The sequence below is a fragment of the Desmodus rotundus genome, chromosome 5 (genome assembly GCF_022682495.2).
Source record: "Desmodus rotundus isolate HL8 chromosome 5, HLdesRot8A.1, whole genome shotgun sequence".
Classification (NCBI taxonomy): domain Eukaryota; kingdom Metazoa; phylum Chordata; class Mammalia; order Chiroptera; family Phyllostomidae; genus Desmodus; species Desmodus rotundus.
In genome coordinates, this window is record NC_071391.1 from 46737641 (window position 1) to 46750448 (window position 12808).

Genomic DNA, 12808 nt, shown 5'->3' on the forward strand with positions numbered 1-12808 from the left:
ATTAATTAGCTATTCAGGTTACTGGCGTAAAGTGATACAAGGATTAAAATTCTAGATACAGCTGACATTATAAAAATCAGTGACTAAGACGGTCCAGGCCTTTCACTGTCTCGGGGTCATCATTATGAATATCAAGTGTCATTATGAGGTAAGTGAGGCAAAGAGAGACTGAGAGAATTAAATCACACAAAGGCTGGATGCCTCTCACGTACATTCTCTTTGAACTGTATCATATTACTCTCTTACACAGACTGCTGTGGCTGGGGGGCGGGAATTACGAACAACTGCTTCGTGCTGGAGAAATCTATTTGTCTGACCGAAGAAGGGAATGATATCGTCGCTCTCCATCTCTTTCTCTGCCGTAATAATGCTCAGCCAGCGCCACGTCTTGGCTTAGAGTCATTCTAAGCAAAACCCATCATCTTTGTTTGATAAATGTGCTCAGCAATCTCTTGGTAAAGTCAAAGAATTACTCATCTTTGCTTTTTTGTAGCCAGCTTCCTTTTCAAACCTTTTCTTCTACTTTGCTAAATGCCCCAGTTCTGGTATGCCCCTACACTAGTTGTAAACATATTTTATAACTTATCACAACAATGGATGATACTTTGTTTTTAAAATGAGATACTTGCACAGATAGATTACAATATTCATCTCCTGAAATTTCCTTTATCGTGCCATGTGGATTTCCGACCGCAGCGATGTGCAGGACCATGTGCTACATAAAATGCTAATGGGTGACAGTGTAAAGACAAAGGAAAACTAGCTGGGTCCCCATCCTATTCAGAACTGAAAAAACTTGAAACTGTTTTTCAACCAAGGAAATGATTAGTTTGTGTGAAGAACTGGTTCGTGTGGTATGTCAAATGAATCCGTTGCGATGGAAATAGCCATTTATTTAAACAGAGGGATATCACCTTCCCTTTGGAATAAAGATTCCATGTGGTGTGCCGGCAAAAACTGTCAGCATAAAAGCACTGACGGGCTTAAGAACAGCACAAGTCTCGTCCCCGCGGCCTTACCGCTCAATAGCAGCGGGCCCCGGGGGGCGAACTCACACGGGCCCTCCCCTAAGCAGTCCAAATAACTGGGTTTCTCAAAGAATCCACTGAGAAAAAACTCAGTACTGTGCTCTGTAATCTATTAATTTATATTAAAATAAGTTTGAAAATCATAATAAAAATGTGAAAAATATTTTTTTGCCAATTTGATAAAAAATAGGTGTAATTTTGATTCATTCACACCAGACAGCTATTGTTGTGATGGCTGCTGCCATTTTTTTTTATTTGACAATCTGAGGGAGAAGAGGTCAGTGCTCCAGACTAGACAAATAGTCAGGTACTGCATGTTTGAAACATTCTGGTGGCACACAGGCTGAAAATCACTGACCTAGGTGACCGCTGTCCATCCTTCAACTCTCTCTTGAAATGCAGCTTACTCAGGGAAGTCTCATGATCACCACCGAGCCGGCCCTCAGACCCAGTGAAGTCCCTCTCTGTTCCTTGTTCACGTGGCCTGGGCACTTTTCCTTCAGTTATAAATGGTGTTATGTAATTGTTTAAAGTCTGTCCTCACTGGAGTGAAAATTTAATGTAGGCAGGGGTACATGTCTTTCTTACTATTGTATTCCGAAGACCTAGCACATGACTTAACGTCTAGGTCGATAATTGTGTGATGAATGAAAAATGAATGAATGGGTGAATGTAAAAATCCCTTTTATAATAATGCAAAATGAGGACTGTGCAATAAAAAAAATCTTTTTATTTTAGAGTTTAAAAAGAGATCTTTAGAGATTAGCAGCCCTACAGCAGGCAATCAAATTCTCAGCAATAGTTACCAGTCAGTCGGAAGACCTGGTTCAAGTTCTAATTAACAAATATAATCACACAGTACACATTTCACTGTCCTTTCATTTCCTCAACTGGCAAATGAAGAAATGACAAAAATACCTGTACCGTGTAACTCACAGGGCTATTTTAACAATTAAATGCAAACGATGTGCCACACAGATTCTTTTACATGAAAAGATAGTAACAGTAGCAGAATTATAGCAAAAATAAAAGTACTTCTTGTTAACATAATAGTCATAGTTCCAATGCTAGTAGTGTTTTTCCTTCTGATTAGAGAAAAACAACAATGGATTATAGAGCGATTTTTAAAATACTTCTCATTTCACTCGGCTTCATATAAATAATTTTGAGGCATAAGGAAAGGTATTTTGCCATTTTATTCAGGTCAGGAAATGAGGCTCAAGATTACGAAAGAAAGGAAAGAAATTCTTTTAAGAACCTGTCACTTGCTAGGCACTACGCCGTGTATTTTACATTTATCATATCATTTAATCCTCGTGACAACTTTTAAAGATATGCATTATCTCCATTTTGCAGAGGAGAACAGTAAGACTCAGGCTGTGAAAATTTTCTAAGGCTATCCACCTGGAGACAGCACTTCCGCAGTCGCAGCCTAGGCTTCGCCATCACCAGAACTACCCCTCTGCTCTGACTCCAACTGCATCACCTGCTCCCTGACCAACACCTCCTGTTTCCCCTCGCTCCCTCTAGGGTTTTGACTCTAACAGTGACTCAGTCCCGCCAGAACCCACAATCCATTTGATCCTACCCCCTTCCCACGGTCTCGCTGAGCTGCCACCATCTCCTCTCTCAGACCCTCACCCTGCCTGGCTTCTCGGTCCCCCACTGTAGTCGCTCCCTTCTATTACACACACTCGTATGGCCCTTGCTCCCTTCTCTTTTCGTCATTGTAATCTACAGGTTCCCACACAGGTTAAATCCCAAACTCTGCTTACATCATACAGATGTCTGTGCAGCAGAACATGGCTGAGAAAACCATAACCATGCTGCTTGGTCTCACTCTCAGTTGATGTCCGTAAGTTCTAGTAGCGCCTTAGAGCCCCCAGCCAGCAGCCCCACTATATCCCCCAGCCCACTTACTCTCTCACTCCTCTACGTAACTGGTTTCTACCTCTCCTGTCGTCTCAGACCTAAGCCCAGAAATACAGCGCCGTACATCAGGACTCTAGAAATGTGGTAAGCTCATCATCTAACATTGATTTATACAGCAACTGATAACAAGGGAAAAGCATGGTGTTTAATAAATAAGTGTTCACATATTGTTGTTCTTCACAGGAAGGGACAGCATCCTGAGCCCACATAACAGAGGTAAGGGCAGGTAGGAAGCCTGCTTGCAGGGCAGTGCAGGTGTGACGGGAACTGCAATACAAAGGCAGCTGGAGGTGCCCGAGGATTGGGAACCAAGGATGAAAGGAGAGATGGTCAGAGATGAGGAGAGAAAGGAAACCTGGAGCCAGGTTTCTTCATGGCTTTGAAGATCATAATTTTTTTTTATTTCATCCTATTGGTAAGGGGAAACAATAAGACTTTCAAGCAGGGGAATCACAGTCGGCCTATTTTACAAAGACATACAGATGGCTGGTGATATTGTAGCAAATGAAAGTGTGAAAGGGAGAGACTGCAAGCAGAGAGGCAGCAACATAGCATTATTAAAAACAAACGGTGTGATCTAGAAAGAAGTGAAAGTCGGAGGTAGCTGACGTTGTGGTTTCCAAGATGAAGAGTCGATAGAACGTATCACCATGACTCCTTTACAGGCGATATTTAAAGACAGGGATCTAGATAAGAGTCCTTGAAACAGTCACTGGAGAACTGAGGGGACTTTGAGAAACTTTTACACGGACAGAACTTGCTGTGGCTTGAATGTTTGTGTCTCCCAAAATTCATACACAGAAATCCTAATCCCCAAGGGTGATGGTATCAGGAGGCAAGGCTTGGGGGAGGTGATTAGGGCCCTCGTGAAGAGGGCCCACAGAGCTCCCTAACCCCTCCCCAGGGCAGGACACGACGGGAGTTGAGGAGCTGCAGCTCAGAAAAGAGACTTCACTAGAACCCGGCCACGCCGGCACCCTGGGCTCGGACATCCAGCCCACAGAACTGGGGGGAATGAATTTCCGTATCCATAAGCCCCCCAGTCTGTGGAAGTTTGTTACAGCAGCCTGAACAGATGGAGACAGAAATGGACACCTGTCCTCAAAGATTTTTTAAGAAGGTCCAAGAAAAAGCAGTGTTGCAGAAGTTCAGTTTCCAGGCAAATAAAGGTGGGTTAATGTGATTTAAAGGTGGTTAAATGATGCATGTATTGTCAGACTGGCAAAAATTTTATTTTTATTATTTTTTATGTTTATTTATTTCATTTTTTAAAATTATATTTTATTGATTATGCTATTACAGTTGTCCTGGTTTTTCCTCCTTTGCCCCTCTCTACTCAGCACCCCCCCATCCATCAGATAAGCCCCATACCATGTTCATAGGTCATGCGTATAAGTTCTTTGGCTACTCCATTTCCTATACTGTACATTAGATCTCCATGGCTATTCTGTAACTACTTATTTGTACTTCTTACTCCCCTCACCTCTTCACCCACTCCCCCACTTCCCCTCCCATCTGGCAACCATCAAAACACTCTGATCCATGATTCTGTCTCTGTTCTTGTTCAGGCTGGCAAAAACTTTAAGACTGATCACATGCCCCGCTGGCAAAAAAAATTAAAAGGAATGAGCAATTTCAAATCAAATTGCAAGAAATGTAAAATGTAGGGTGGGGCAAAAGTAGTTTTATGGTTGTTTATATGGAAAATAATACAATAATGAACAAATAATAATACAAAATAAACTCCATATTTTGTGTACTCACAACTGTAAACCTAGATTTGCCCCAAACTGTATATTGATACAGAGTTGAAGGATAATTTATAATATCAATATTTTAAATATATAAATGGTTTGACCCAGCACTTGCCCCACTACAAATTTACCCTATAAATGCACTTTCACAGTCCACAAAGACATAACTATGTGCACACACAAGTTATCCCCTACGGCACTATTTGTAAAAGTAATAAGCTAAATAACCACCAACGGAGAAACAGGTAACAAAACCACAATTTGCTCATACTACGGCCCTCGCACAGCCATTAAAAAGCATGTGGGACCTGAACATACTGACACAAAAGGAGGCCTAGACTCCTTCAAGTGAGTGTGAGAACCGGGGGCAGTCACGGAAACATATGTGTATAATGATTCCAGTCCTTCAAAAGCAGCAAAACTGTGCATGCTCATGCATCACACAGGAAAGCACGGAAGAAAAGACCATATGCTTTTAGCAGCAGTCACTCTAAGGGAGCAGCAACGCGAGGGGAAGCCGCCTGGGAAAGAAGCGGGAGCGGCACTTCATACTGTTGCACGTGCCACAAAGGTGCATTTCTTGGATAAGGAACCTTAAACTACCAACACAAATGTAAATACAAAAAAAATTAAAAGGAAAATGTAAAATGATTAGGACGAAAACAAACTCCTAATAAACAAACAAAAAACACTGGCAATTGCCATTCCCACCCTCAGTCCCGATCTTTCTATATTGTCTTTTTTCACAGCAGTGCCACCACCTAAGTTAAAAAACCTAGGAGTCGTTCTACAGTCCCTCTTCTTCCTCCCTCGACTTCATTCTTCAGTCGGCAAATATTGATCAAGTGCTTTCTATGTCCCAAGAGCTATTTTAGATACTTAGAAGCCTACTTTGTAGTTTGGTTGTTATAGAAAATCACGTATAGTTTGTCTCAGAGCAAATTTGACAAACACAAAAAACAAAACTGCCAAATCAATTGCAAGTCCTCTGGCTCCAGTTTTCTAAGTGTCTCTGAAACCTCCCCTACAACCTAGTTTCTATTGGAATTGTCAGGCTTCAAATGAGAGACGATGAGGGATTAAACTCCTGCAATGCTCTTCTTTCCAAAGTCTTCCTTATACCCACCCCTCTACTCCACCTTCACACTAACACTAAGTGAAGATGACCATGTTATTCCTCTTGTGGAAACTCTTCAATGGTTCTATTATCCTCTGTGTAAAAAAAGAAATTCTGTGATATGCAAAGTCCTTCATAATGATACAACTCTCAAGTTCCAACCCAGGAACCCCAAAAACCCCAGAATTATCATCTGGAGCATGGGCCCCTTGTAGTACAAGCTTCCCTTGCTAAGTGAGTATTCTAGGAACCCATCTGTATCAGTGTACCAGCTGGCGTTGTTGTGAGAGGCTGTGTTCGGCTTCAGTGAATTTTTCTGGAGACTCTTTCAACATGTATGCCCATCTCATGATGGGCAATTTACGAGGGCACTTGCTCACACCGTGCTGAGCACTCAGCAGTTTTTGACCAAAACCCTGTGCCCCATCCTCCCTATTCACCTAGTCTCACTGGGAGCAACTTTTTTTGTTTCCCTGGATGAAAAAAGTCCTCAAGGGGAAACATTTTGCCGATGTGGAGGGAGGAGGTGAAACAAAAACCGGCAGAAGCACTGAAAGGCATCAAAATTGACACGTTTTGAGCAGTGGAAAAAAGTCTCAATAGATGTCTTGCACCAAATGGAACGTACTTTGAAGGTGACTGAAGTTTAAACATGTAAGAATAAATACACAATTTTTATAAATAAATTCCAGGGCTTTTTGGGTCCCCCCTCATACTTCATACCAGCCACATTGAACTGCTCATTGTTACCTAACATTTATATTTTTTCATGCCTCCATACCTTTAAGGACTTACTCCTGCTTAGCCTTCCTTTTGCACAGCCCTGGCAAACTCCTGCACAGCCTTGAAGACTCAGCTCCAGAGGCTTAGTTTTCCTCTGTGGTCCCAATGCGCCTGCACTACCGCCGCACGCTGCAGCTGTTTACAGTGGCCGTCTCCTGTAGGCTCCTTCAGGCCAGGCGCCGTGCCCTCTAGTCTCTCTGACCCTGAAGTCTACTTGCACACTAGCATGTAGTGGATATTTCACATCGGTGTCACGGATAAAGAATGAATGAATGAATGACCGCGTGTTTAAATGGCTGTGTGATCTTGAATAAGGCATATAACCCGAGACTTAATTTCCCAGGATATAAAAAGAGTATCATTTATATAATTTATATGAGTATGTACCTCCTGGACTCACTTTATAGATATTGGCAAGTCCACAAGAAAATCTTTATTTTCATATTCCTGTTTCCTTTATTATTCTGCATGGCAACTATACAGATCTCCTATTTATGGTATCACATGACCTTCCAAGTTAGCAGTCATTCCTGCAATTGGGAAGAACTATTAGGGTTTCCCCTGTACTTTCAGTTTTCTAGCCGCATGAAGGAATTATCTGAGGACCAGATCGTGATCCGATGACTTCATACACAGACTTGCAACCACACACACACACGTCAGCACGAGGGTCTCACTGCCCTGGGTTCTCTGCTGTCGTCCCATGGGCGTTAGTCTTAACGCCGCCAAGAGGGCAGACCCCGAGATACGTCTTCCACTTTTGGTTCCCTCGACACTAAGGACGGTCTTGAGCACAAAAGCCAGTAAGTACTTCCAAATTAACCTCAGAAAGATATTAACTTTCAGCAAGATTACAAATACTTTAAAGATATCCACAGGTGACTGAGGACAGAATTTATATTCTGTTGTCACTTACTTTCTTTAAAGTGTGTATGGGGAATACTGACTGGCCAATTTCTGGACACATGATTTTTAAATCAATCAGTCAATCTGGATACCCTTTTTATAAAAAACAAACAAACTTAGAAACTCCGCTCCCCAAGGCTCACAAAATCTCGTCTTCCCAAATGGAGCTGTTGTGGAATGAAGAACCAGTGGTCGCGGTTCCGTTATTTCCGTCTTGCTCCGTTATCGCTGCAATGCGCTTCCTCTGCAGGTTGCTGAGGAAGTCATTCGTTTCGCTGTCATCGACTCTTTAAATTCCGTATGTGGGTTTAATTACACAAGTGTAATTTGGTCTAAGACATAAAGTGATCTATTTCATGTAGATTATCTACATATGTGGTGAAACGTTAACATCTTTTATAATTTTGAAATTGTCTAAAAACAGCAGAAAAAAGAAGCAATTAGAAAAACTGGAGTCTACACTATCTGTATGGGACATGGCTCTCAGCAAAGCCATTTTTTAAAGAAAACAGGCAAGAACGACCTAATTACGTTACCTGTAATCATTCCGATCATCAGCTTTTATTCCAGGCCAATCTCTCTTCAGATATTGACTAGCCAGCTTCTGGATACCCTGTTTAAAAAAATACATATTTTTTATAAAGTAAGTACTGTGTTGTACAGGAGACTCTTTTCCTAAAATACAGTGCTTCGCAAATCCCATCTTTCCAAATATAAATTTTGTTCTGAAATAAAGAATCGATGTTGAAGGGTAGAACACTGTTATCTTATTTCATTATTGTCACAGTTTTCTCTTGTTTCCATTTCCAGGAAAAGGGCGAGTATAGGGATGCGAAAATTGAAAACTGAATGCATTTTTCCTTCTCCAAACCATCTGACCAGACATAAAGACACACTGCCTCTGGTACATCACAGGGAACAGAGCCGTCACCTCCGCAAGGCTCTGGTTACACAGCCTGACACCTCAGTGTCCCACTGTTCCTCTGCTGTGACGTGTGCTGCATTCTAAAGCCCAGCAGCCGAATCTTCCTATACCAGGAATGGTAATAACACGGGGATCAGAAGATAGACACACTGGCTTGTAAAAAAAATCAATTCATAAACCTTGGTGTTGCCAATACTTTTCAAGACAGATTTTAAGGGCTTTGGCTTTTTAAATAACACCATGGCACAAGTCACTTCAAATGAAAAAAAAAAAACAGTTTTACAATGAAAGATGCCCACCAATTTACTGTTATCCATACAACATGAAACTGGACAAAACATAATATTCGTCTATAATAGGAATGGGAGGTATCAGGATTTGAACAGCAAAGACTATTTTGTTGGCAATGAGGTTAAACTACTCATTCTAAATACAGAACGTATTGTCTTTACTTTTTTTAATTTTTAAAACAGATTTTATTTATTTTTAGAGAAAGAGGGAAGGAGGGAGAAAGAGAGGGAGAGAAACATCAATGTGTGGTTGCCTCTAGTACGCCCCCCACTGGGGACCTGGCCTGCAGCCCAGGCATGTGCCCTGACTGGGAATTGAACCGATGACCCTTTGGTTTGCAGGCCAGCACTCAATCCACTGAGCTTCACCAACCAGGGCCGTATTGCCTTTAGCTGGGAATATATGCAGTCCTCTAATACTGTATCGGAGCCCCAGGTAATGGATTACAAATGACTTTGAGACACTCATCTCTATACACACAACTTTAAATGAATAAATAAAATTCTGAGATAAAGAGCAATCACATTAATAGATTGCACACTTTAAGCAGAGATTGCCCAGGTAGATTTAATGCTGCTTTCTGTACATGATATCTTTCTACTAAGGTTTGCTGCCAAATCACTTTGGCTTCATGAAATCCATCGCTGAATGCTTCTGTTTACCATTTCAATGAGCCAAAGAGTAGCAGGAACTGTAGAGAAGCTCCTTTGAATCTCAGGTTCCTTCTGAACTTGGCAATAGTTTAGTTTCACTATTTCCAGGGACTGTGAATTCTAAGCACTCACATATAACTGCATATCCCAAATACTGCCACTTATATACCTTGTACTTTGGGGAACCCAATTACCAAGTCTTCCCTGAATATGTACAGTATTTTTTCACTTCTACACCTTGTTTACACTGTTCCTATTTGCGGGAAACATTTTTCCACCACTCCCATTCCTACCCGCTGAATTCTCACTGCTCTTCCTTTAAACTTATTTTAAAATTTTCTAACACAAAATATTCAAAAGTTTGTATGAAAATGTGAGAAATTTCATTACCTAGGTATTTCATTTCATTAAAGTAGAAGGGTTTATCATTCATTAGCTAAAATTCTTTTCAAAGAACAATCTCTTTTTGAACAATTTGGTTATCTCAGAGGAAAGGGTCCTAAGGTGGACAATCACTTTTTAAAGTTGCATTATGAATGCATATATTTTGAATAAAAGACATGTTTCGATTTCTTGCCATCACTATTCTTTTAATTGTAACACCTGTGGCCAGTGGGAGTCCCTCCAAGTTGGCTCCCATATCATGGGACCACAACAGGTTTTGATAGTTTGTTTCTTTTGCAGTTCCTATTCCAGATCTTCAGTGAGCTAGTTTTGCAAGGAATTCTGAGTCCTTTCAGAGAGAAACCATACTTAGAGACCACAATGTAGACACTTCCTTACCCTTTGGGTGTTACTTTGTGTCTTTTTCTATGAAGCCTTTTCTAATGACTGTATACAAAGTACCTCACCTTCTAGCCAGTTATTCTCTCTCGTACCACCCTAATCATTCATAATCCTTACTATGCTGTTACTGTCTGGTTTAAATATTATTATTTTTAAAGATTTTATTTATTTATTTTTAGAGAGAGGAGAAGGGAGGGAGAAAGAGAAGGAGAGATACATCAATGTCTGGTTACCTCTAGCACACCCCCTACTGGGGACCTGGCCCACAACGCAGGCAATGTGCCCTGACTGGGAATTGAACCAGAGACCCTTTGTCAGTGCTCAATCCACTGAGCCACACCAGTCAGGGCTAAATATTATTTTGTGTGTTTACAAACTATAAACTCCACCAGGAAGAAATCTTGTCTTTTTTTTTTTAAATCACTATCTCCAGGCTATAGCAGCAAAAACATTTAGTTGATGTCAATAATACTCACTTATTGCATGAATAAATGTCACCTACATTATTTTATTTCTAATGCATAGTACTCACACTCCTTTGTGTTTTTACCATTCTCAGTTAGAAATGGTTGAGCCAGAATTTCCTTGGATCTTAATTTTCATATGCTCAAAGGCGGGGAACACCGGGGGAACTATTCCAGATTTCTAAGATTATGACCAGGTAGTTTTAATATAAGAAATAATTTCCTTGGAAAATTAAAGTCAAATTTGACATTCTTCACTATTGGAAGAGAACATGTGTGTATACTATAAAGCAATGAAAAAAATAACAGAAATTTATTCCAAAGTTAGCACTACATATTAATTTTTTGCGAAGGTTCAAATGAGTCACATTCCCTGAATGCAAAGAACTCACGATGTGTGGACAGGAATAAGTATGCAACATAAAATGGGAGGCAACACGCAGGTTCCTGTCCAATAAATGACAAAATGGGATATAAGCACAGAGGTGAGGGAAAGATCATCTGACATTTACTTAAATTACACCTAAATGAGCTCTGGCGGGTGAGGCACAACGGACACCACCAGTCCGACTCCATCTGGGCACACGCCTGCGTTGTGGGCCAGGACCCCGGATGGGGCTGTACCAGAGGCAACTCATAGATGTTTCTCTCCCTCTCTTTCTCCCTTCCTTCCCCTCTCTAAAAAATAAATAAACAAATAAATAAAATCTTAAAAAAAAATGGATCCTCCTCATTATACAAAAAACATTACATCTAAATGATATGTGACTTTTCCCAGTTTAATCACTGCTAAAGTGGTTGAAGAACACTTCATACAGAACATGAGCGATGATATGAGCCTCAGATTATGAGCAGGACTAAATTATATACAACAAATGAGCATAACAGGCATTTCAAAACATTTATTCTTCTGAACTCTGCCAGGCTTTGCTATAACCACAGGAAAATCAGACATGAAGAGGATACAGAATTTGCTTAAGATCACATAACTAGTTATATTTCAATTCAGAATCGAGTTATTCTAAATCTTTGCAAAGAAAAAAAAAGCCCCACCATTTTAGTGTGGGTTTTATCTAAATCTTTAAAAAATTCTTAAATTACTTTATCTTTTTTGTGCATTATAAGTCACAACAGCAATTTCTAGAGCTCTGCACCACAAAGTTGAACTGTATTAAACTGAATGAGCCCTTCAGAGATGAGACGAGGGATTCATGAAATAGACAAACAGTGAGACCTTTAGATGAAAGACTGTATTCAAGTTAGTTCACAGAGGCAGGAATCACGGCTTCTGTGTGCTCCACGCAGCTGTTCAAGATCTCATCTGCATGGACGCTCAAGAAATGCTCTGTGGCCATTACAGGAAAAGTCCTAAATAGCATTTCATGCCTCCCAAAGCATTCTGTACTTAATTGGTTTCCATTTGATGTCATGCTTAAAGCTACATCTTATAAATGACTTACTTATGTAGATATAAAATCTACCCGAATTAAGTGGCTAAGGAAAATAAACATATGGCTATTTCAAAAAGTAATTTTGTTTTTAAAATCACTCCTCTAGCCCACAACAGTCCTCTCTAAAACTGGCACACTAGACTTACAAATGTATTTATGTTTAACTGAGCATCACTCACATATAATGTTGATGTGACTTTCCAAATACAGTTTACGCTGGAACAGTAGTTTCCATAAAAAGGTACCATCAATACACTCTTTAGAACATCCAATAACATCCCATTCCAACTTTTAAAAAAGCCATCAGTGTCTTCTGTGAGACCTGCTTTGTTTTATCTCTCAATATTGCTCCAACAAGCGAAGCAACGCACAGAGAGCCACTGTTCAGCAGACACTGGCAAATGGACTGATGGCTTAACCTTTTGACTATGCACATCAGCAGGCGGAGCAGGAGTGTGCTCCATGGCTCTCGCACAGGTTATTCTGCATCCATTTCTTCCCCCCAACATACAGATGGCTCTGTAAAAGGATAGGAAACGTTATCCCTATCCTAGAACTTTCTGTCATGAAATTCTCAACATTATGCAAATGACACTTAAAAATTAACAAGTCTGCTGCATAAGTTGGACACTTCTCACGCTGATGTGAATTGTACAATGATTGTCTTTACTACTATTAAGTTACTTTAATAGCAGTAGAGAACTTCACCTCCATGCTT

General features: G+C 40.5%; 1 protein-coding gene across 1 annotated transcript in view; it reads right to left on the bottom strand.

Moving 5' to 3' along the window:
• The window catches only part of FCHSD2 (FCH and double SH3 domains 2), a 212201-nt gene that overhangs the window by 108773 nt on the left and 90620 nt on the right, over nucleotides 1-12808 (bottom strand). Inside the window, exon 4 of the mRNA XM_024572547.4 lies at nucleotides 8057-8133. Coding sequence (XP_024428315.2) covers nucleotides 8057-8133 — 77 coding nt within the window. The remainder of the gene's footprint in view (nucleotides 1-8056; nucleotides 8134-12808) is intronic.